The 26,912-nt window shown below is 45.4% G+C and overlaps 1 protein-coding gene across 6 annotated transcripts in view; it reads right to left on the bottom strand.

The window, feature by feature from the left end:
* The window catches only part of LOC1271485 (protein lava lamp), a 90,587-nt gene that overhangs the window by 56,730 nt on the left and 6,945 nt on the right, over positions 1-26,912 (bottom strand). For 5 of the 6 annotated variants that reach the window (XR_009765449.1, XR_009765448.1, XR_009765447.1 and 2 more), the window contains exons 3-5: positions 26,525-26,834; positions 22,747-22,860; positions 20,105-20,248 (exon numbers count right to left, since the gene is read on the bottom strand). Coding sequence is in view for 2 of the 6 variants with exons in the window: in XM_061650664.1 (XP_061506648.1) it covers positions 20,105-20,248; positions 22,747-22,860; positions 26,525-26,834 (568 nt within the window). In the remaining 4 variants the exon portion in view is untranslated. Of the gene's footprint in view, positions 1-10,131; positions 10,972-20,104; positions 20,249-22,746; positions 22,861-26,524; positions 26,835-26,912 lie in introns of those variants that run through there. The other variant, XR_009765453.1, reaches the window with a different exon arrangement.

Consider the following 26,912-nt stretch of genomic DNA (forward strand, 5'->3'; position numbering starts at 1 on the left):
ACGATAAATTGTGTTTCCCTAAAAGACGCGCCTTTTATATCTTATCGTATGAGATCAAGGTTATAAATTGAGAAAGATCGTTAGAAATTTAACAGAGCTAAATTGTACAAAAATAAGTGCTCTTTTCAAGAAAAACTGTTGGCAAATCTCTCTGATCCTCTGATCCTTTGCTTCTCCTATAACATCTGAAATAACAAAACAATCCAAGCACTTGATAACCATTTGAGGCTAGTTATCATTCCCACTTGCATTCATACATTGTATCAACTTTCTAAATACATCTTTAATACATTCGATGTTCTGTGTGTACAACAACGCTATCGAACATACTCCCGAAATAGTCGACGATCGTTTTCTAATTTCCTGTGCATTACACTCCACTGCTACGCACAGCCACACAACAGGCAATGAACCAACTGCATTCACCCGCGATGTATACACAGCTGACCACCAGTTGCACCGTGTGTTCATACATGCCACGGTGCATGGTAGCACGCTACCATCCTCCAAAAACCACCATCACGATGAGTCAAGTTCACCAACATTCCAGCCGTACAGCAAGCCCCACCAACCAACGGAAAGATGAAACCCTTGTGCCGAATTCACTTGGCAAACGACATTCACTCTCATAGACAAGCCACCACCAGCCAACGGGGATGCTCAAAGGGGAAGAAGAAAGTTTTGTGACCCTACTAGTTCCGTCTGCCGCCATCGCCAAGTGACTTCCAAAGCCCGTACGACATGCTTGCTGCACCACCGGGGGAAGATCTTTACAGCCAAAGTAATACAAAACGGCAAGCAAGATAAAAACAAAAACACACCCATGAACATCTAATGGAATGCATAAATAAACAGCATCCCAGACCCGCGCCCGAGCAAGGGCGACAGGGAAATGGGAAAATATTCAAGTGCACCATGTTCCTTCCCTCTCACAGGCACCCAGCTCCCGGGCACCACAAGGTTTTTGAGGGCAAGCAACCATCTTCCGGTGGTTGCCACGGTCACGAACACGGGTTCGCTTTGAGCGGTACGGTAGCTGGCACAACTATAGTTGACGGTAGGAGTTTTCCTCGTACGAGCCGACATGGTGTCACTTTCGCATATTGTCACCTACTTAGCCATCGGTGCACAACGCAACGCGCACGGGACGGATCCGAAAGACGAGGTGAGCGATCGAGGGATAGATCTTTGCGTTTTCATCTCCACGAGTACAATGGAGGAATCTTAAAAAGCAATTGCTTTTGAGAAAGAGTTTCTTCTGCTAGATAAACACAGACGCAAACAGTGAGAGGAAATAAGAAGAAACGGTAGAAGCAAAACACTCGTCACTGTCTCTTGTTTATGGAAGTGAAAAGAATGAAAATGAAACTGGCAGGTGTGTTGAAACGTTTCGCTTATCAATCCCCACTGCCTGGTCGATGGGTCGCATCGGAAAGGCTTTTTTGGGAGTGCAATGTGAGGTATACTAAGAGGTTTAAGAAATAAAACTTCATTAAAGTTAAATTAAAAAAAAGTTTAAATAAAAACACTACAATAACATCCAGCAAAACAACTGGTACGAACGAACCTGCCACTCATTATGCAATATTTCAATGTTTTATCAACTTTATTTTGTGCTACGCACGTGAGATTCTACCACTCTTGAAGAAATACTGTTTTGTATCGTTTAACCTGTCACAGACTCGTGCCACTGCAAAAACAGACGTCTATCCTCGAACAAGGCAGACAAAAAAAGCACACAGAAGCAGCTGCTCGACGCTGCCGAACGTCACAATTATGGTGGTGTAATTTTTTGTTCCTCCACCTTGATGCTTTTCTGCCATCGGAATCGAACGGCTACAAAAAAAAAAACGCCAGCAATCGACCGCATAAAGGGGACATTCGCATGAAAACAGCACACGTACACGATCTGGCGAGGATCAAAGAAGCATCATTTGCAGCTGTCCCCAGTTCAACCCCCACGTTCAATCGTTTAACGGGGGACGACCAGAAGGGGGCAGAATTGTTTCCCCTTGTTCCCCTTCCATCTGCGTCCAGGCACTCCCGGCAACCGTTACGTCCGGCCTCTAATGACTATGCCCGGATCGGAAGGATGTCATCAATTATGACATCGTCGTGGTGAAATGGTGCTACGTTGTTTTGCTGTTTTGTTTCACTTCTCCTATAAAATGGCTGAGAGGAGCAAGATGAAAAAACGGCGTAACCTACCACGTGCGCTAATTATCTGCATCGCAACGGTGCCTTAAGAGCGATACCGCTCCTCGGACGTTCGTTAAGGCAGAATGCGGAGGGTGCGTTCAGGAGCGTCTAACACCTTATTTTCCGCATCAGCATCCCGCTTCGCTCGAGAACACGCCTAACTCTTCCCTGCTTATATCCGGTCACACATTTCAATAGGTCTTCAAGTGTTTTGTTCCCGACTGCAGTTCGCTGCAGCTGCCGCGGAGCACAACCATTGCAGTGCTCATCAGTATGCACATATATATATGCTGCTGCAACTTCCTGCCCGGGACAACTTCCCGTGGTATCATATTCAGCCAGTCCAAAGGATATCATGTCTGGGGCGGGGTTCGCTTGCGTCGACCAGAATATGAGACCGGCACAGAACGTAGAATCTCACAGCCAGAACCCGATCGATCTCAGGTCGATTGCAACCGGTTTTGCCTGCCGAGGCCGATCGATCGGCTCCCACAGGGTTATGGGCGGATACAATTGAACGTATCGAATTACGTACGCACCGGCAGGATGTGTACGTCTAATCATGGGAATGAGGCGCGCGGCTGACGGAAACCGAAGGGAAGCTTTCTGGAAGCTGGCAGTGGCTGGAAGCCATCGAATTGGCTGACGAAACAACTGAAACATTTATGCTCCCACCACCGATAGAGAAAGGAAACGGCTCAAGTGCAGAGGAAAGTGGAACGAAAATATCGTGCTTAATCCTGGATAGGGTTGGAGTGTTTCGAGCCGAAACGAAACGAACGAGAGTTTACCTTTGCAACGCTTGTCATAACGTTCACCATCGATCGCACATTAACTTCACACACTTTGCTGCAAGTGCCGCAAACGCACGCGTAACACTCGTAGCTGATTAGATAGAGCTAGCACTCGGGCAAGATTCGGTTCATTTCCTCAGTCGAATTGGAATACCAACATCCCCACCGGACGGAACTAATCAATTCACCTCGCTGTAAAGTTTTTATCTACGACTGAAAACATAAAAAAAAAATAAAACGGGGAAAAACGTTTCGTACTCTTTTCCAATTGTAGGCTCTTTTTGCTTGATATTGATCAACTCTCCTCCCAGTAATTGATTTCGGTGTTTTTTTCACACTCTACCATTCCTTTCGAACGCGTAAGGTTGGTGAAGTTTAAATGACACAGTGTGCCGATAGGAACACATCAAACGAAACAGTTAAACCTTTAAACCCCCCCGTACCAGAGTGTATCGAAGCGCATGTGACTAAGTGCCAAAAGTTGGATTTTATTGCTACTGCTTCAAGCTTCCGCAAGCCGGCTGACAGAAGCGCAGGTGCGTGAGAGGAACGAGGAAGTGACATTTAGCAGATCGTTGCTGTGTTGTTTTAGCGGCAACCTGTGAATGAGTGCTTTGTTACGGTGGCCAAAGAAAATAGCTTTGGAATGGTCTTGGTCCACGCAAAAGCTCATTATCTAACCTAGCGGATTGCAGGGTTGAAGTAGTTGTGCATAAAAAAAAAACAGAATGGCCTTTTGGGTGATAGCAATTGAAATTGCTTAGAATAAAACACTTTAGACACTCTTTGTTTCTGACACCATTCTTTTTCTTTGCTTTTTTGCACCTTTCACACCAACCAAATCCAAACAAATTGCTTTCCGTCGTGCTGAACGGATGTCGTTGGAAAACTAATTGCCCGGACATTAGAACATAATCTACCAGTCACGGTCCTAGATTTTCACGCCTAGATCTAGCTGTAATGTGGCAACGAAAAAAGCAGTTTGGTTTGAATGATGCTCAATTTGTCCCCGTGCAAGATAGGTCACGCTGAAGCCGTCGGTTTTGTCATTTCTTCCTTTTGGCTCAAATAGCGCCAGTTTCCCGTTAGTCATGCGCGAACGTCCACCAGCAGCCAGCGACAATGGGCACCTTTTTGACATTAATTTTGTAAGACGACGAAGACAACCGACAATGGACTTTCGAGGGCTTGGTGCACCGGGCGACTGGGTAGCAGGATCCTTGTGTGTCCCAGCACACGAAACAAACTGCCAGCAATTACTCTCTGCCGAAACCAAAGTGCGGACGACAGACAAACAATGCCCCAGCGGACGCTGACGGGCCCTGGATCGGGTGGCGTGAATGGAATGTGCAAAGCATTACACGAGCATGATTCATCTGGCTCGGCGGCGGTGTTGTGCTGGCAGGTAAGTGATGTCATGAATGCTCAAATACGTAGCATTTACCGTAACGAGAGGTTTTGATTCGTACTGTAAACTCAAGCTTCCTATACTAATAATTTTGAAATACTTCTGCGATAGTAATCAGCCAAAATCGAACGGCCACAAAACGTAAGCGTAACTAATAATGCCAACAGCGGCTCATTTCCCACCTGTTGCGTGCTGTTGACTGACAGCTTATAAACAGCTACCACATGTTTGATAGCTTCCCAGAGCAAGCCTGCCATCTTCATTAGGTGTCGTTTCATTTGCGAATTCGGACAGAAGAAGGGGCCAGAAAACACGCCGGCAAATTGAGAAATGAAGACGTTTTTCCAATTAAGAAAACGTGTTGCACCAAAAATTTTGTGATGCGATTTTAAAACGTTACCCGCCTTACCGCGGTGAGAATGGGGACAATGTGCGGCGCTGCGCTTTTATTGGAGGTTATTTAACCAGTCGCATAGATTATGAAATGGGACGTTTGGCATCAATATACCGGGCAAAAGTGAACTTGTGCTACTCACAACGGCATAACGGCGAGATGAAAAGTATCACCAACACATACCTAAAACGAGAGAAATAAAAAACAATTGGGTTAGAAATGTGCGGATAGCTGAAATGGAATCAACAGTTTAAAACTATATTCATGTAAAAAACGAATAATGGAGCTTCCCAAATTCCCGCCCCATAATTGAGACAACTTGTAGGATAAAGAGAAAAAAACATAGAACATGAAATAGATATTGCTATAGCTTTAAAAACATTACTCCATTGCTCGAGTGCCACTGACCCTTTTCGTTATTTCGTTGATGCGCACGGGTCAGGCTTTCGATCCGCCCACCACAAGTCCCGAAATTCATCAGCAAATTTAATGAACCAAATCACTAGAACCAATGCCTCCCCTTTTCACCAGCACGGTTTTCCGCCCCTCGAACAAACCCCCACGGCCAGGAAAGTGATGGCTAGATCGAACACGCCGGCACGATCTAATGATTAGGTACGCCACCATCGCTACCAAGGAAATTTCGAAGTTTTACCTTAACGGGCAAGTTCTACAGACAATTTCCTCTCTTTCTATGGGGGGCACCGACTCAAAGCTGACAGATGTGGTAAATGTACTGTGAGTCTGCTAAATTTTGCTGTAAATTCGTCCAAGCGAGCAACAGGCCCCCTATGCACGAAACCAGTGATTTCGTTTCATCCATTTTCGAGTCATTTCGTTTGATTTGATCATTTCCTATGGATCGAGTTTGCGTTTGACCGTTCAAAGGGAGGACGCCCTTGAAGTACGCATGCACATAAAATAGGAAAACGATCTGAAACTAAGAATTATGTACTTCCGTATGTTGGGAGAAAAATAAAGGAATACAGAAATGCTGTGCCCGTACTAATGAGGGCACTACCTCTTTGACGATTGATTGCGTTAAGAATTGCCAAAGCAAAGCAAAGCTGTCCAATAACATGAGATGAGTTTTATTTTGCCTATTACCTGCTAATTTGTGAAAATTTATCAAACTTCTAGCATGTTCCAGAGTTGCATAGTGGATACAGTTCAAAACATAAGCGAAATCATCAAATGCTGCGAAGCAATATAAGCCAACAAAATTGGTATCGATGATCCGTCGCATTTCCGATTCCATCTCACAGACCCGATATCTACAGTGTCCAGCTACGGCCAAACAGGCTAAGGCTAAGGTGGAGGCAATCAACAACGTACACCTACCAACTCCAACCGACATCACTCGCATGCGTAGCGCACAAGCTTACCAACCGCAAGTTCAACCGAAGGCACAAACTCGCCGCTTCGCCACACTCACGTTGGTCAATTTGGCTCAACAAAGCAGCGAAGCGATCCGCATAAGCCGGCGTTGAATTCGCAACCATACAAACGCCTTTCCCGCCTTTCTCCTCGCATCCTCGATCTTGCCCCTCAACTGTAACGCAACAGGTAATGCCAACATCGGTGTGTGCACTTTAACAACAACACCACATGCTTCACGTGCTCACACGATTCAAGTGCACTTGCACCCAGCCCACCACTTGCTGGTGGGGACTGGCAACATACGCAGGAGTGCGCACCGATTCGTAGGTGCACGTTTTTCTACAGCCTACCCGCTGCTGCGCCGAGTCCACCGTGATTGATGTTGAACGTTGAACGATCACCAAAAACCCGCACCCAGCGGCTTCCCGCGCGCGCGGTGACTGTATGGGCCTTTTGGAAAATTTTCGCTTTCGATTCGGTTTGACCAAAAGTGGCCACCGCAACCCGACCACGGCACGGTTGGAAAACCGGTTCTGACTGGTCGGTGCAATTCTGCATCGCCGCTACAGCCGCAGCCGTGCGATCAAGGGGCATCATTGAATTCAACACGCCGAAGGAAGGAATTATTTTGTTGAGAAAAGGCAAGCAAACGATGCCTCTCCCCGTACACGTTCAACAGTACCGTGAACAGTACAGGTCGTGAGCGAAGAGTAAATCAACATCAACAGCAACAGCAGCGCGCAACAGCTCCGAAGCACCATCGTCATCATGATCATCATCCATGTTAACCTGTTCAGATTCAACAGCCGCGCGGTGAAATTTCAGGGTTAATGATTTATGGTTTCCCCCCACCCGCCTGCGGCGCTGTCCCGAGTGAGATCGGTCAAAATGTATGTGTGTATATGTGTGTGTGTGTGTCTGTGGGAGTATACAGCAAACCATCGGAGGCTGCTGGCTACCTTTAATCCCTTGACCCTGTCGATCTAATAATAGTTCTAGGTGCACTTGGGGTTGAATTGATTTCCGATGCTGATTGCTTTATGGATTTTCACTTTCGCATCGTTTCTCTTCCTGCATAGATGTAATATTTACGAGAGATTTTAAGTTTTCTTTTTGTGTTATCTTTTTAAAAGTTTGTCAACAAAAAATAATAATAAAACAACAATAAACAAACAAAACTTTGCAAGTAAAAACTGCCAAACTCGGGTTCGTCGCTTGCTGTCGCGCTCAAGTCTTTCTCTACGCTAAGTGATGCCAACTGCTAACAAAATAATTTCCTGAGCTCCAAAAGAAATGCTGACGCTCTTTGTTGTCGTTGCTGATAAGCTGATGCCTTCGCTGATGCGCTGAGCATCACAAAACATCACACCAAACAAAACATCTCCCCGCGATGGCAGCCATAATGGCCGTACAAGGCAAAAGTCAATTAAAATGTATGAGATCCTTTCTGTCGTTGTTGCTGCTGCTGCTGCTGAAAAGTGAAGTTCATTCGTTTTTGCACGTTTTTATTGTTTCGAGCTTGTGCCGCCCCAGGGCCTACCTATTCCTCCCCGCTCGCTCGAAACCTTCGGACCCTTTTTGTTGCATTTGCGCACCCCGCAGGTCGGTGTGTGCGCACACACCATTTTCGACTAAGTAATATAAGTGTGCGCAAGTTTAATGTTGTCTTCCTTTCCTTGTTTTTTTGCGTTGGTCCGTTTGTTTCACTTGCTATTTGTTTTGCTTTGCTTGCGAAACCGAACCGCGATCCGTCCGTGTTTCGCATGCTAGTGGCTGCAACTAATGTCTATGTCCATAAGAGGAAGCAATACAGCAGTGCGAACGGTCGGTGGGGTTTTGGCGGGTAGGTCCACTTTCGAGGGCGATCGGTAAACCCGGTGCAGGAGCGGTAGCTAGAGGGAGCGGAGGCAGTAGTTTTTGTTTTGCTCAGTTGCCTTTCTTCCTCATCCTTGTCGCGGTGAATTAAAAACACCAGCCGCCAGCCGAAAGAGCGAAAGGGAAGGACTCGGTTGCTGTGCGCTGGGAGCGGGGTGGTGGAGGCGGGTGGATGGCCAGCTTTTGCCAAATGGGAAACGAGAAACTTTCTCCACCAGGGCCAGGCGGCAGGTTTTGCCCGGGCCGATCGATGCGATTTGCGAATACATATTTTTGACACGGTCGAAAGAATTCAACTCCACCGACCGCCCCCACCGTGTTTGCTGCGGAACGGTATGCTGTAAGGTGGAAAACCAGTCCCCAAAACTCGTGGCTCGTGTGCCGTGCTGGGTGCGGAGGGGATCCACCCGGGTACGGCTGGTTCGACTGGTGTGCTACCGGTTGGCCATTAGTGGCCACCGCAAAGGCTTGGCAGTGGCAGGCTAGTGTCGGACTAGTGAGGCCTATCGGGGCGGAAGTCGGGGCTGTACGCGGACGTAGTTAGGATGTGCGATGTGCCGTACCCATTATATTGACCAACGGAGGATATCGGCATCGGTTTCTTACCCAACACTGACCGCACCCACGGTATAACACGTAACGTCTATCTATAAAACACTTGCATGACACAATGAAGAAGAGGAAATAGCCGCTTTAATGAAAGTAGCAGCGAAAAGTTGAAAAGTGCTGCAAGAGGAGGAGGAGGGGGTAAAGTGATCAAATGATGAAAAGCATACTATCAGGTTGAAAGATAGTATGCCTCATGGCTCATCGTTAAGATTACGGAAGGGTTATTAACGTACTGCACGTACTCGTGATGGATTTACATACAATTCCAATTGCATAATATTGAGATGTGTATAGCTTCTTTTTTGTAGTATTTATCCGAAAAATTTAAAATGTTTTCAATTCTATCAAATATATTTCAGCAATATCAACTGTATCATGAATAATCCGACATTGGTTAATTGGATCTATTATCAACATAGCTCAAATAAAGCAAACGATAATCATTTAATATTGAAGAAAAACCATTACATCAATCTATTACGTTCTTTTCAACATTCGATACCTTTACTTAACGTGCACAGAGAATCGCAAGAGCATCGTGACTTTGTCCGGGGGAAAAAAAACCCAAAAACAGTGCGTCTTACCCGCAGCAGCACTTCCATAAACCTTGTCGGAAATGTACTTCGCCTTGCGCATGTCTTCCGAAACCCAAAGCGAGCCTCCGAAAGCCGACTCGGCCACAGCTCGTACGAACCAGACAGAAAGCAGCAACCGCACACCAAACACAGCCAGCGTGACTTTGAAAGTGGCCTGTCTGTTTGGTGCATTTGGAAGCTTGGAAAGCAAAAGCAATTCAACTAGCCGCCAACGAAACGCCATGGCCATCGATCGCATGTGTGGGGTCTCACTCTTTGTGTGTGTGTCTCTATGGTGGCGCAGCATTATTGCCAAGTGTTTCTTCCCGCCCCGTCTCCCCCTATCGTCTCGTGGCGACGTGCGTCTAAGCCGACAGACTGCGTGCACTATGGGATGTGTCTGTGCAGTGATGCGTCCAGGAGAAATGTGCATCTTTTTCTCGCACAACCACCTGTACAGCCGGACGGTAAATCAATTCTTTTTACTGGTCATTTTTAAACTTCCCGTCACTAGTTGCTTCTTTCCTTTCGTTTTTAATAATATTTTTTATTAAGCCTCTTACTCGCACAGTCTAACAGTTTGACCGAAAGTCTAACAAAAAGCGGAAAAGAGCACCCTAGCTTTTTAAATGGAATATTATTTCCAATATGAACTTGAAACGCTCTTCCTTCACATCCTCGGAAGGCGAAGCAAACAACAACACGCGTGCACCCTCACCCCATTGCAAATGTAACATTATACGCTTTGGCTTTTTTGCATTTACACGTGGGTGTTTGTTTGTGTTTTTACACTTCCTCCTTTGCATACATCTCACCCCCCCCCCCCCCCCCCGCCGCATTCAAAACATATCCACACTCCCACACTCAAACAGCCACAGACACAATGTAAACGATTACCTTTTCTACACGGCGGGAAATGCTGTTTTTCGTGCCGTTTTTACTTCGTTTCCTATCCGCACGGGGGATACTTGTTTTCCTTTATTTTTTGTAGTTGATATTAGTTTTCTTTGCTCACTGCAGCAACACGGCTGCTGATAGCTGGTTGGCGTTTTTTCCCCTGCTCAACGGCCAGGCCAACGGTGCTGCATGCTGTCACGCAGGAGCTCTCCACTTCACGCTTGCGGGATTCACCTGCCCGCCACGGACCACGAATTGATCATTAATCCAATTAATTAGACGCGTACACCTCCTAATGGGCGAGGCACGACCCTAGGGCCCGGACCGTTTTGCCGGCCCTGTTTCGCTTGCTTGTTTTTTTTTTTTTGCTTGCTGCAAGGGCCACCGCGCACTCGGTTGTTTTGTTTTCATTCACACTGTAGGGGCTGTTTTTGCTACCACTTTTTGCGTTTGCTTTGCTTGCCGTTTTCACAAAGTTGCCAAAGAATGGGAGCTGTTTTGCATGCCCCTTAGATGATTAGTGCTGGGAAAGGAGGTGTTAACCCTTAACCCTCCCCAAACGGACGCCCAGACGCCCTTCAGCGGGAGTCTGTAGCAAACAGTACGCACATTCACAGACACACACGCACTTTAGGAAGAAAAAAACACAAGATCAGACAGCTAATGACACCTTGCACGAAGAAGAATGCACCTGGTCTTCCAACGGGCGCATTCGTTGCTTTCCTCAATTACTGGTTATGTTTAATTTTATGACTTTTCCCCTTTTCGATACAATTGCACACACTTTCAAAAGGGGAAATAGCGGTATTTAAGGTATTTTTTAACATTCGGGGGGAAAACACAAACCTTGTTTAGCCAACATTTCACTAGCCACACAAAAACACTGCCTCTCCGTCTGTCAAGCTTCACTAACTATCCATGCATTATTGATGTGTCTTCGCCTACAGCTCTCAACATTGCTTCCGTTAGGATGGTGTGATCAATTTTGGGTCTTCGAATTTATCCACATTCAATTTCAACCAATCCAATTTATTACCATTACTGAGCTTTCTTGCTAGCGTCGCAAGGGTTTTAGACCTTGTTTTTTCTATAAATATTTCACTTCAGTTTTCACTTCACATAAATGCTCGCTAGGTAGCGGGTTACATTGCCTTTTTAAAATGCCGTACTTCGTTGCACTTTGCTGCACTTGAATGGATTTGCAGTTTTTAAACAACTCAACGCACAAATCGACGGTACACCGTCGAGAGCTCTCACGTCCACACGCGATCACGAACCGATTCAAACTAACCCTTTGCGTCGCGTTGCATGAGCATCGCTCGGTCGGAGAGACCACGCGCCACCCCAGTACGATCGGGCCGCTTGCGGAGAAAAAAAATTACGTGAGAGAAAAAAATGCTCAGGTTTTATGTTGCAGAGAAGCTGCACCATCCGACCGCTCGCTAGCTCTCTCACTCTCTTTATGTTTGACTGTGTCGTTTGCAGAATTATCACCGAAACAGACGTAGGTTCCACAGCAGAGACGAAATAAACAATTAATTACGAAAAACTTTGACTTAGCAAACTGACCCACAACCGTTGTAAAAAAAACTCGAATCTTTAGTGGGGTAAATTCCTCTTACAACAGAGTATCAAAACTTGAGTAGAAAAATTTAAGCGCCTGCCAATTGGCAGCAAAACGCACAGTAATGCTGCTTTGGGAAGAGCGCAAAGAACATTTTTGCTCGGAAAGCCGGCGGTTCATAAGTATGCGATCAGTATGCTGTTGTCCGCAGGATGGGTAAGAATACAAAGTGGGATTGTAATTATACAAAGCCATGCCCGCAGATGTAGGGGGGCTAGCATTCTTGCATGCTTTCGTTCTTGCGTGAGGAACTTTGCCGCTTAACCAGTGCTTTCGCCAGTACCGATAAACAACTGTAACCGTTTCCTGTGGGTGCAAATATCAAGTGCTCTCGGGCAGTGTTGTGAGGTGAATAAAAGCTCCCTGCAACTTGTTGGAATGCAATTACAGGTGAAGCCTGTTTAACATACGATGTTTTATCACATCAAACCTGAACAAGTGCATTGTATCTATGAGATGTATGTGAAATGATTTTTTTTTGCCATTTTATTCCATGCTCCATGCTCTGTTTTTTGCGTTAATAACGCAATATGCACTTTATTGCTCTCGTGCTAATTATATCGGTCGCGTTTTACGCACTTTAATGTAACGAAATTCTTTCTGAATCGATTTTCAGCTCCCATTACCATTTCACCTCACAGCGTATCGTATGCAAAATTCTAATACATCACCAAACAGCAACACTAGACAAATTAAAACCCTTCACATAGAGCGCCTCTCTCCAGTACCTCTTTGCCCCTACGTACACGCGTCACAGATTATGCGCCATCACCATCGCGAACGGGTTGTGAGCAGCATAATTACTTGCGTATGCAACCGATTAATAATAGCGGGTGTTTATGCACCCGCTCATGCATTCCCTTTTCGGGCACGATGATTAAGCCTACGGCGACCGTACCGTAGAAAAGTGGTGTCGGTACGCTAGCAGCCACCGGCAGTGCCCATGCTCACGCGCGTAAATCAAATGCAGCAGATTGATTCGGTTTCGTGTGCGCCGATCATGTGTGCCTTTCGATCCAATGGTCCAAACCGGGCACTACATGAGCAGCGTTAGCGAACGGCAACGATCCGCGTCGGTTAATGATGCAAAAATCCTACGCGCCTGTTGGTCCCCTCGGTTCCGTTGCCATCCTGGACGCTTAGTGGCGTAATCGTTGATAGTGTAAAATTGTGAAGAGCAGGAGATAGAGACAGAAGCAGATATTATAACAGTACCAGGGGCAAGAAGGGTTGGGAAGGCTAATGAGAAAATAATTAATTACTGTAGCTACCAAATGGGTTAGTACGAATATTGCACATCACCCTGATGTGATACTACCTTCCGTAGTGCTAGTTTGCTTAGGTCCCCATCTTATCCCTAGCTTCAAACCAAACATAATCCATTAGCCGTGCATGGAAAGCTGGTTTGGGGAAAAGGATACTCCCTAATCGCATGCAACTGGGTGCATTAAACTTTGCTTTCTTCATTGACATTCTGCTGTGTCACAAGTCCATCAAACCAAGTATGTTTTATCAGCAATTTTACACTACTGTAGAATAAAGGTATCGATTGTTTAGTGGTTGACATTTCTGTTTTGACGGACCTTATACCACAGAACACAAGCAACATGCGAACAAAGACATATACTTTGAAACTAAGAGAGATGCAATCAAGCGACGAACCTGACATGATCCTATCAAAACACAGCTAAAGATATCTAAACGGAGCTAAAAATATGTGCGAGAAATCGAAGCTATTTAATTAGATTTAAGCCATGCTTCTTAACAAAAACTATCTCGTAAAGCTTTTAAAATAACAAGAATGAATCATTTTTATGTAAACACAGCATTAACTTTGTTTAACTTATTTTACATAATTTTGAACATAATCATGGTGTCATAGAATAATCACTCTATATTCAAAGTAAATCATACCATTTTCAACGTAATGTTATAACGTAACATATAATTTAAACATACATTTTTCAAGAGCTTTTCAGAAAGCCAGTACTGAAGTAAAATGCATTCAAAGCTAGAATTAAGCTAAATATTCAAACTTAGCTCATGGTTAGGATTATTCTATTCAATCAAATTATTTGCTTTGTCAACGAGAGTGTAACAATTAACAACTAAAAACCATCTAATTTCAAATTAATTGCAACGCTTTCCAATTACTCTGCGATCTTCAAAGAACATCATTTTACAACACATCATTAACAGATTACGAGCGACCTACAAAACCGTACAAAACAGAGACGATGGAAGAATAGCCCTGCTCGATAGTAACATTATGTGACGGTTGCTCACATCGTAAAAAAGAAAGTCCGATATGTACGCGCCTGTACGTACATAACCGAATGCCTCACCTCACCAGTGCCATGAGAATTGCTTTCGCATCGAGAATTGTGGGAGCTGAACGCTGAAAGATGCGTTCAGATGCGTCGCTCAAGCGGCACGAGCCCTTTGACGTGCTGGCAGGTTCAGAGCGCGGAGCTCGCACCACGGCAGTGCGCAGGTTACGCGGTTGCTCTCGGCCCATCGGGTGACTCTTTGCTTTGCGATCACATCACTCCGATTCTATTGGTTCACGATTACGATCCCACCGGGTCGTGATTACGCCACGCGTACGTACACCTCGGCTCTGCAATAAACCGTTCCCAAGCGTACACATTTGCCGTCAGATTACCGGTTACCCTGCCGGCTGATAGGTACACACACACACAGACATAATCCACACAGTCGGATTGAAGTGTTTGAACCGGTCCGAAAAAGGGCAGCATTATGATGCTGAGGGTGGCCCGTACCGGCTGCATTTCATTTTCATCGAGATCGATGCAAATTAGCCCACAACCATTCCGTACCGCTGTCCTAGCATCGCGGGGCCAAACTGGGACCCGTTTGCGTTTGCGGTATGACGCAGTAGTGGCACGCGTACGACAACACTTCCTTCCCACATGTGCAACATGCGCCCGTGCATTGCAAACCGTTTCAGCGGCGCGATGGAAGCTGCGATGGCATAATCCACCGCCGGCAAGCGGGTGGAACAAAAAGCTGGAAGCATTGCCTTTTTTTTTTCGATACACTTTTCCCTCTTGGTACAATACAAACTGAATGTGTTTTTTTATGACATGATCTTTTGTCTTTCAATCAAACGGTGAAGAATGTGATCTCTTTCTCAGCCTGACAGTGTGAACGCATGTCGCTGTGTACGATGGTAAGCCGGGTGCGATTGTTCGACGGTGAACGTTCATACTTCCAGAACATTACTCAACCACCCTTAGCCGGGCCGGGATGCACCGACGACACCGACATCTTCCAGTTCCAGTAGACGTGCCCTACCGATACTACCGACATGAGGTGATGATGAAACGTTCAGGAGAAAGATCGCCGTTTCAACATTCAACGCGCGACCGGTCGGAATGCACCGGACTGTCACCGGCTGGATCAGCAGACAGAAAGAAGACCACTGCTCGAGCGCAGTCAACAGCTCACCGACCCTGTCCCGTTGCTTTTGCTGCTGGGAGAAATGCGCACAAATGCCCACCATATCGTAATCGTTTGCTGGTCACGAACCACGAATAAAGAAAATAGTAGAAATCTTCCCAACCGAATGCAGTATCGAGCGTGGTTTTGCAATGCGAATGGCATATGCGAAGGGACAGTCGCTTCAATGTGACTGATAAATTATATCATTTCGAATTCCGATTTCGATTTCGTTTGGGTCGCTGAACTCTTTGTGGCTGATCCGGCAACGCATCTGTTTTGCGACAATCCAATGATGTATTGAAATCCGTTTATCGGCAAGACAAGTATCTGCGTTTCCCTATTGCTATTTATGCAAAATTTTGAAATGCAACTCTTTCAATATAAGTGCCAACAGGGGATTAAACGTTCAAGATTTTGGAGCATTGAAATAATGGATTATTTCATACTTCATTATGTTTTCCGAATGTTTATGAAATTTTACAACATAACAAAAATAATTAAATTGCATATTCAACGTTTGAGGTATTGAGCTTCTAAAAAGTCTAGTTTTAACATGCTCAAACAACACACTATAGCATTCCAACAACGAATAAGATGCGTGTTTGCGATAAATGTAAATGCCTATCTTATTTGCATACCTCATTACTACCGATGTCACCCATTAATGATGGGCCAGATTGATGGCAGCATCGATCGGCTGACCGTACCCGATTCGCACGATGCCAACAAATGAGGTAAAAGTCATGCAAACAAACACAGCACACACATACATAGAAAACAAAACATAAAAAAAAAAACAAAATCATTCGGACGTTTAAGCTATTCAAATTTTACTACTTTCACACCGACACCCGGATGGGACAGGTTTTTGGTAGACAAAGGCACGATCACCCGTTCGCATTGTTTTACCAAATGAAAACATCTTCAAACCCGGCAGGATTGAGGTGACAAATTAAGCAGCCCGTCGTGTCCACCGCGTCCAGGTTGCCAGCGAAAGATAATTGCTCCCGCTCTCATCCTCAGGGCTTCTGTTTGCACGAGAATCTCAAGTACGAGATCAGCTGGGAACAGATGGGGCTGGTAGCGCTACGCAAATGACAATCGTTTCGTATTAATGTCAAAGACCAAACGCATCAGTCAACCGATTGAGGGAGAGAGGAAATTAACCCGGCGTGAATAAAACGCAACCGCAAACACATCTCTGCCACGGCGGCGGAACTAATGAAGCACATGACGATAAGACCGCTCCGTTCACTAGCTTTCGGAGTGTAGTTGTATTTGTCGATTTTTAAAAGATCCATCGGAAGGTTTGGCGATGTGTATGTGGCTGAGCGTTTTGTCCCACCTCAAATTGACCTGTGTCATTTTGGGAGCAGCATTACCCCCGTTGAGCTAACTAGTGAAAGTGATGTTACCCTGCCAGCGGGATGCTTATCGACAGATGAACCCTTTAATTCCACCATACATCAATATTGTGCCGGGGAACAACACCCATGTACGACATTGTTTGCGCTAATACTTAGACTCTGTTGTGAGTAACAAGGGCACAACACACTAGCACGCACACACACACACAAGCGCACGCAATGTCATAAGCAGGGCCTCAGGACGCGTCAACACATAAAAACCTTCGTCGGTCGTTAAAAGGCAAAGCAAACGAAAGTGAAATTGTTCAGCTCTGCACCGAAAAAAAGTGGGAAGGCGGCAGAAAAAAATGTATCCCAAGAAATTATCATCAGTGCCCCGGGAACGACCGCGAGAGAGAGAACGACCACCCTGCGGAGGTTTCACTTTCCACCGGAGCCCTACGCAAGGTGGAAGCACTTCATCGCATTCGACCAGGTACTTTGCGCGCTCAACGAGCACTTCCGCTCACTCATCGCCCGTATCGAAGTGTCTCCGGGCGGAGACCCTGCAGGAAAGTGTTGCGAAAGATCGACACACCAATCGACCGGCCCGTCCGAAACTGTACCTTTATCGAGCGGTTTTTCACACCCAACACACCCAACAGACCCGAGAGCGAGCCTAAAAAAAAAAGATTGTGAAACTAAAGCACGACTCAACTGTTTCATTACCGTATCATATTTCACCGGAGACTAAACAAAATCTTCTTCGATTGACGGTCCCGGTATCGGCACGAGACCGCTGCGCAGCTTACTGCGGAAGACCCTGTAGTAAAGGGCCCTCAGCTCACCGGAAGGAAGTTGCATCGGTTACCGTGATGGGACGGCGCTTGGGCCAACTTCACCACTACGAAAACCACTCAATTAGAGCGACACAACGTGTGACCAATCGGTAAATGAAGGGTATCTCACTTTGAAATGATTGGCGACCGGGCGCCGGTGTACAACGCTTTGGAAGCGATCGATCGCACTATTACGATGGGGTTTGCGGTGGGAAATGCTGGCTGGCATTTCTCATGCTGTAACTAATTTGTAGCATATGGGAGGATGTAAAGTAAATGTCAGTATTAAAAGGAAAGCGACAGGCCCACACAGTGAGCAGGACTTATTAGTGCTGTGATTGGACATCAAATAGGCAACAAGCGTATGATAAAACAAGCATGACAACTGTATTAGTTGGGGAACAAAATCACATCAAAATAGTTTGCATTTGTGTTCATTCTTATTATAATTTGTGTGTTAGATTCATTTAAGTCCCCATTTAAAGCAAAATATGTTCAATATTTTTTACATATTTTACTTCTTCCACTCATCTGATGACTCAGCTGATGTGCCGACGTTGAGTTTACTTTCGATTACTTTACAACATAAATTATTCTGTAAAGCATTTATGATAACATCCATCGTTCCTCATCTGCTTGAATCGTAGTAAAACTCTTAATCTGCTCACCAGTAGAACATCCTATGACAGGGACCGGCAAAGCGCGGCTCGCGAACCGCATGCGGCTCATTGATAACGAGATGACGGCTCTTAACAGTTTATATATTTCATAGAACTTTCACACTTTTTTTGGCTTTTGGTTTAACAATATAACTATTCACGTGAAACTCTACGAATATTATTGTAGAATTTGACTCTTTTGGTCGTAAAGTTTGCTGATGCTAGGCTACTGAGTAGAAAATCCGCATTAATAACGTCAAAACCCAAACATTGATTGTTCCACACCGTCTGAGGCATCGGCTACTAAAAACCGACTGGCCATCGCTGATTGTGGGAGGAACAACTATTCCTTGGTTGCAGAAAAATAAGATCGCAATCTATAAACAAATAAGAAAGAATGTGCACTTTGCTCATGGAACCAAAGGCTCGATTATCGTACTAGGTGTTTGCTACTCGGGTTACCTACCCTAAGTGAGCGAATACGAAAAGCCAGGGTGTCGTTCATCACGGGACTTCTCGACGGCCGTATTGACTCTCCGTCACTACTGGCTGCCATCAACCTGTACGTTCCTGCCAGGCCGCTCCGGACTCGGGCCTACTGCCCTCGACGACCGTAAAACGCAATTTGGCTCCTCTGACCCGTTCCTTCTAATGTGCCGTGCTTTCAGCACACATCAACGATACTTTTGAACCGATGATTTCGCCAACTGAGTTTAATGATCGTGTTTCTGTGTTAAATTCTGTTCCATAGTGCAGTTTTTATGTTCTATGTTATTGTAATCCATTGTAAAACATTCATTGTAAAACATTGCTAGAATGGTTCGAGAGGGCATTACAGTCCATCGATAGACAAATAAACATAAATAAAAAAATAGAAAGGGTTCAAGTGGGGCTAAATCGTTTCCTACAACTTTTTGTGGATGCCCCCTACTGGAATAGGTAAGAAGAGCTGTACGCTACTACCAGTACGCACCCTATTTAGCGTCATTTTAACAAAGGACTGAGGCCCAATACCATTACCTAAAAACAAAAATGTAACTGTCTCCTGGTAATCCTTTACAACGGTAAAATGCGAGCATTGCGTTAAATCTTGCAAATCAAATTTAACATGAACTATACAAAATCCTAGTCTGTTTAAACTGCAAGTACTCCCAATGTCGTCCGTTTTTTGTTCAAGATATGTACGCTGTAGGTATTCTAAGACTCAAAAATTGCAACCAAATCCACAAATGTGACGTCAATTATTGCGGTTGCTCACTTATGTCTCATGCTCGAGAATAACACCATTTAGTCTCAATCAACATGTTTTCTTTTCTACATTATTACGTATATCCTTCTCCCTGTGTGCCATGTCTATTCCCCATCTACACCTAGACCCTATTGCGGTCAAGTACCCGGCGCTTTGTTACAAAACTGTGACATACCTGTCCTTCCCCCCGTTGAGTACGATTTTAATTCAGCAATCACAGACTGCCTGGGAAAATGCTTCCCTTTAATGCTCGTATAAAGTCATCATCTTTCACGTGCGGTACCACTTCCTGCATCAGATGTATGATCGCCGCACGATGACCATTCCCCGCCGACACACCGTTACACGCTCTAATGTGATCTGGGCTGCGTATGTGCGCGGTTCCGGAATGTCCCGGGCACAAGTTGTCCCACTGCACGTCTGCTGGGCTGCGCATGTGTGCGCATGTAGGAGGAACACACAAGATCGTGCTGCTGATCGAATGCATCCCATCTCGCTGTCAACTACCGGCACCGGGGAAATGATTTACCGTTTGGATGAAATCGTGACAACGACATCAGCCCCACCGATGCGTCCCGGGCGGCGAAAGATGCGCAGCCGCGGACACATGCGCACAACGCTTTTAACTAACTTTTCGTGATCTGCATGTCGCTGGCGCGTTTGCTCCCAGAACGGTTTAACATTAAACAAACGGCGCGTTTTGTTTTGTTTCGTCTCCAAAATAAAACAAAATCACCGATTGAAAGAAACATTTGGACATCAGCGACAAACGGTCACCACAAGTCACTCACCTCGTGCGATTGCTGAGCGGAATTTTTAGCAGCCTTTCTCTCCTTGCGACAACCACCACCGGCTCCTGCCTGGGCAGCGAGCGCAGCCTGGAGCTCCTTCTTGAGCTGCGCTATGCTGCGATCCTTCGATTTCAGCTCTTCCAGCTAGAATAGAGAAAGAAAGAAACAAGAAAACATTAAGAACAACGGCAAGAATTTGGATTTGGGTCAACGTTGTTGCGAACACAGCGACTTGTTCTTCCCAGAAATCGACGTTTGGTGGCCAATCCCTCGACATGAAAAATAAAACGTTTGCCATTTTTCAATTTCCAAACCCTGGCATTCCGCGACCCCAAGACGGTTGACCAAGTTCCCAGTGGTTAGCGAAAGGTAAATTAATTAGACCCTCATCCTACGGCGGACCATTGTCTCTATGGTGACAAGCTTTAGAATTTCGAACGGTTTGCTTCATTTTCATGCAGCAAGGCACGGACGATGAAGCAATAAACCTACTTTGATTTGTTGTTTTTTTGCTCCCGCCATGAGCTATGAGCGAAAAGTTGATCAAGCACTACGTCTGTTAGTAACGTTCTTTACGCAAGGTTGCTAGAAAAATTGCACTTGTTTTTGGAGTTGTATCACGCAAATGCCAACAGTTTCATTTGCGTTTCCATTACTTATGCCTTTAAAACAGCAAATCCTCCAGCTCCATTCCCAAAACGAAAAGATGAATGTTTCTAATGATCAGACGCAAAGTATAGCAGAACCTACAATTTGCTTCCCATGATTCATCATCATCCATCTTCAGCATGAATCGAAAGTACTGCGCCTGACGCAGGGCAGGCGTTTTAATGGTTGCAATTCTCGCAACGAAACTACAGAGTGGCAGACGGTGCTGCCCCAAAAATCCATGGGAACGCCCTCGAGGATCGTTTTCGAGGGCTATCGTCTCTGTCGCTTCCCGTTGCTTCTCGTTCGCGTGGTCCCTAAGGATACCATTTCCTGGAGGGATCGGAATTCATTCAAAACGCCTCACAAAACCATAGTTTCCAGTGCCCGAGCCAGCTTCACCGTTTGAACGATACTGGCCGGGTCCAGTAATCGCTTACCCATCCGCTTCGTTGCCCCAGTCGAACCCGGTCGTCACTGCCATGAGCCGAACATTATCTTCCTGAACTGTCCTCAGGCTATGAACGAATTGTGAAGCTTCTGCCTCTGAATGAAGTCGTACGGGAGGCAAAGCAAAATTATGCACACTCGAGCTCGTTCATGAATTCATTTCACCGTCTCATGTATAAACAATTAGCTCCACCTTCGATGCGTTGCCGTTTGCTGTTGCTTCTGCTGCTCCTGCTGTTCCTGCTACTACAACCGATCTTTTCACCGAGCTGCATGAATGGAGCAAAAACATAATTTGATTGAGAAACAGTCCGTAGGGCGACTTAAATTGTTGTGCTGTTGCTTCGGGCGTTACCGGAGGAATTTTGTGCAGAAACGTAAATTGCCCGACCGGGTAATTACCGCCGTTCACCGATTTCGGATAAGCCTCGCGTCGAGACTGATAACTCGCACCCCGTTTCTCACGTTGTCCCGATGCACCGATCGGGGCACAACCATTTCCGATCGTTCATGCTGCTTCTTTATGTCCATGCACTAGCCAATGATCATAAGGTAGCAAAGAAAGGTTATCTCGGGGTGTGAGTGAGGTGAGTTCACAGTGCTTAAAATTTTAACGGCACGATTTTTTGGGTGGCATAAAAAAAAAACATTGGAGCGAACGCTACTCACACAAAAACAACCAAAACGTTCCAATCGGTAAGAGGATTGTGGATTCCGCACGGAATCTGCATGGCAATAACTATATCGTTCGGATCCGGGAAAGAAACCTTCCAGCCCAGACATTGGCCGTGCGGTTGGGCATAGCAGAAATGCAACAGAAATAAACAGCGATCAGCGGCTCAACGCGTTCAAAACTGAAGACGAGATGAAGCAAACAAATGTTTTACGATCGTTAGCTTAAGATACCGCCATCGGTTGTTTGAAGGTGGACCTTTTTGATTCTTCTTTTTTGTTTCACTTTAGGCTGATTATGACTCATCCTTTGATATTTGTGAGCGGGGCGACCCTAGCCGTGTGGAGAATCGGTGTAAAAAAGGGTTTACTACAAAAACCACCCGCAGCGATGCCGGACTTTATCCGGCCCGAGGCATCCGTGCTCGCTGAGGAATGTTCGTGGAACTGGGGAGGATCTCTTGGTGCAGCATCAAAGACCTTCCGAAAGGATGGGTTTTGTGTGGTTTTAGCAAAATAAAACACAAATGTCATACTGCCGTATGCTGATTAATATTCTGTCAGCGTTTATGAGTTTATCTGATCATCCATTTCTAGGCGCCTTTTTTTGAAGCTGTAAGACATTTCAATGCCAATGATAATGTTACATAAATCAAACATGTTGTCCTTCGTGTGCGTTATGACCATTGTGAACAATGTAGTATTGAAAAAAACAATATTTAAATCATAAAACTGTGACCTGAAAGCTAATTTTGTAGCTACAATTTAACTCAGCATAACCACAAACGAGTGTTTGTGGTTTCTGGATGTAAATAACGAATTCTTTCACAAAATTTCATATTCAAATACTTTTAAACAGGGTTAGAACTTACCATGCGCTGGATTTCGTTTCTAGCTGACTTGGAAAGTTGAGTCAATCGTAGTTCGTGCAGATCTCGCTGTACGCGTATATCGGAAGCTTTCTGCCGTTCAGCCTCGGAGGAAATCTGTGAAAGAGTGAAAAAAGAGGCACGATCAAACCAACGCCGAATGATGCTCGTACTCCAGCCGACAAAACATAGATAAACATGGGAAGCAAACTGCCGGTAATGGGGGGAACGCTGTCAAGGTTCGAATATTTGTGCCACTGTCAGTTTGCTGTGGTCTTTTGCAGTTGATTTTTCGCCTCCTCCACAAACCGCACTCACTGCCCGTGGGTAAGATGATCGATTCGCATCGAAAGTGAAAACAATGCACAATGCAGCGCGATGGTTCCGAAATTGCAACAATCGGTGCAACCGGTTCGGAATTTGCATAACACGGAAGCAAAAACATGAAACTTTCCTGACGCGGACGGACGGTTTCCTTCCATTCTTCTTGCGCTAGAAGCTGTGGTTCGGCTCATACCGATCGACGCTAACTGGGAGCTAGAGCTGACGCTAGAGTAGGCCTGTCGGAAAGCGAATGCCATACATCCACCTCCTATGGCTGCATTCTTTAAATGCTATCGAGAATATGCTCTCACTTGTTCGCGAGGGTGAGGGTGTAAGTGCACCAAACACAATCGCACTATAAGTCAGTCAGAAAACGGTTTGTAACACTGTAACGGGGGTAGTTTAGGCCTGTTGCTGTTGAACATTGCAAACGATCAGCCGGGCAATGGAGTAGTTGAAAGGGGCTCTAGTAGAAAGGGAAATTCAAAGATCCAACTGCAATACGGTACTGCAATGCAAAGAGATCGTCGCTAGCGATCGCTACCGATTGACTAATTATGATGGTGATTTATTCTACTCCATCGTACTGACTGCACCCGTTGGTTGGTGAAAGGAAAGGGTAGCATTTCAAGTAGGATCCATTAAGCAGGAAGTGTCTAGCAAAGCAGCAGGTACGTTGAGAATTCTTTTTACCAAAGTGTACGATTTTATAGGTGTGTTTATTAGTTATGCAGATTCTTCTGCTTTAAAAAACGAATAGTTTATTAAGCTCACCTTGACGAGATTGTATAGAAAAGAATTTGTCAACCATTCAAAGAAGCATTAAAAGAAAAAAACTCTGAATTGATGACAGACTTGCTTTTAATTAATACTATACGATATCTTGTAAGGACGAATTAGACCTTAAGTCAGTAGATTTTTTCATTCCACATTCCACTTCTTGTTTATTTCATTCCACATTCCACAAATGTATCTTGTCCATAAAATGCCCATACATACGAAATATGGCCAGAATGTACAACTTTGACAATTATCGGCCAGTATTGACTTTCTTCATTTTTTAAGTAGTCCAACAAAATCATTTCATTTGTTCAAATGCTGACCAATAAATGAAACATTACGTTTTAGGCACTTAGATTGTGAGGTATATAAGCTCTGAAATGACCTTTTCAGAGATGATAATAGAATACAAATTGGCCGAGAAAATTCACACCAAAACCATCTACTAATGCATAACTATCTTCATCTTGCTGGCAAGACACTCTAGTTGCAGTTTACAACCGGTTCAATTGGAGTAATTTATTATCATGATACTCTTATCTCTGAAGCTTTTAAAAACGAATAGACAAACATGTGCAAGAGTGAATGTACAAATAAACAAATAGCAAACAGCTAATAATAGTACGCCATGTCAAGTGATGTTACTGCCAAATGTATGAGCTGAATATTGCATAATATCCAAATAAAAACAAACATTCCTCTTCATTACCGTTGAAACTTATTGCCAATCTATCCGCTCCTTTGAATACTGCCCTTCAAGCGGTACAAAACGCAAATTAACACGACGTGACATTCCTTCCGACAGCCGACCATAAACTCATCCACTCCTGCTTGCTTTTTACGCGATAAAGGCGATTTCAAAACCATTCCATTTCAATTAAAATGTCATCAAATCCTTCAGGGTGTCAGTTAACCGCGTCGACGCAATCAACTGACGGACATCCAACGCGCAGAACAATAATCCTTTCTGTGCTTGCTGCGCGTACAATCACGACTCCTCAAGCTCGATTCGCAACAAATTCAATAAATTGTTTACCACATAATCATATCGTGCGGTAGGCGCTCGTAAAAGGCAAACGCTGTCTGCGCAGCAGGGTAGCTTCTCGAGGATTTTCCCCCACGTGCCATACGTTAGCCTAGGACCTCGCGGTCAGGATGGTATATCACCCCGTGTCGAAGGACATCACACCTCTATGATGCACCTTCGTTGCTGATGTGTTCGCGTTGCTGCGATCGTTGTTGTTTGCATTCTCCTACCCGCACACGCATAATAATTGTTCGCAGATCATTAAGTAATTCCGGCGTCTCCATTGATTCGACACAGTGCACGAGGTGCGAAGCGTTACCCCTGCCCATTCAATGCGCCATCGTGTGCCCTCCATTCGGGACACCCGTACCCGGGCTGAGTATGGGTGAAGGTCTACTGTCCAACTGATTCCTAGACCGACCGAAGGTCGCTGCCGAAACACAATTAATCGTACAGATTTGCATGCATGTCTTTGCGGGATTGCGGGAGAGCTGGGCATGTGATTAATGTGTCACACAACGCTCCCTCCCACACCGCCCCCCAGGTGCTACGTTTCGATTCGGGAAGAAACCTTCCATAAATTGGCATTATTTATGAAACAACGATAAATAAAGCCCCGTGACGCTGTCCGCAACGAAAGGGAAATCGAACTTTCTACGGTAATGCAGCCGCACAGCCTTGCGTACTCGCACCTCGCGCACCGTTCTGGTCGCGAAGATGATGCCTTTTTAAGGTTAAATTTTGACGCACGAAAGGGTGCGCGACGGGCCGCGCGCGAGTTCTCCACTATTGGCTGGCAGCCACGATCGCCACACAAGCGGTGCCTCAAGCTCCAACACTTGAAATGACAATCAAATCAATTTATTTCCTTTTCTGGCCAGAGACCGCGCCAACGGACACCCGTCCGAATCGTTTCGTTTCGTAATCTTCATGCGCGAAATTTTGCATACCAGTGTTCCACCCTTGACTGACACCGATCCACCGAGATGATGAAGATATTGCGAGCTCGAATTGATTGCTATCTCGCCTTTACAATGTCACAACTACGTACCTTGCAGCGCGAAACGTTTACTTCTCATTTTTTCCCGCCCAAATGAAAAACGCGCCGCAGTAAACCAATCGATCGGTAGCTGATCGGTGTCCTGCATTGATGGCAGCGTGCAAAGTGGGGTTTACGCTTATATTGGCCCGAAACGGATCGGCGTTGACATTGACGCTGGAGGCAACACACACTGCACAGCCGTGACATTTTGCTAAAGAATCGGATCGTCAGATAGTGCCCACCTCATGGCGTTCTTTTTGGTAACAAATTAATCAGCGGTAATTGAAAACAGGACAAGCTTGTCAGTGAATATCCATTCATCGAAGCTCATTGAATGCGTTACGACCCTCGCAAGTACTTTTTATCTACAATATTTGCTAATGATCTATTAAGAAGGCGTAAGAAGAAATCTTTTTTTATCGAAAAAGCTGCAACGCCCTTCACAGATGTTGATGGTACGCAGCCAAATCGTTTGCCTTCATGACGCAGCCACTTTGCGTACGAGAAAAGCATACAACCTTCCGTACCGTGTAAAAACTTGCGTGCGATTTTCAAATTTTCGGTTCAAATTTTCCTTCTCTTCATTTCCACGTTGCGCTGCTACTTACTTGATATTTTTCCTCTAAGAACCTGTTCGTTTCCCGCAGGGCAGAAATCTCCTGATTCAGCTTCAGAACTTCCAGACAACATTGCTGCTGATGTTGCTGCTGCTGCTGCTGACCGCGCGACTCCGAACCCCAGCCGCTCGTGGGTTCATGTTCCCCCGACCCGCCCCGGTGTGCCCGCTTGGCCGGTGTACCACCACCCACGGACACACTCTGGCACTGGGCCTGGGAATGGCGTTTCTGGTGCTGCAGAGCTTCCTGCAGTTTCTTGCATTCGGATTTTGTCTTTCGCAGATCGGACTCGTTTTGGGCCCTTGGGTGGGAAAGAAAGAAGGAAATGCGCGATGAGTTAATTAACCAAATAAACATCAAGTTTTGATCGTGCCACACT

Source organism: Anopheles gambiae, chromosome 2, assembly GCF_943734735.2.
Source record: "Anopheles gambiae chromosome 2, idAnoGambNW_F1_1, whole genome shotgun sequence".
Classification (NCBI taxonomy): Eukaryota; Metazoa; Arthropoda; class Insecta; order Diptera; family Culicidae; genus Anopheles; species Anopheles gambiae.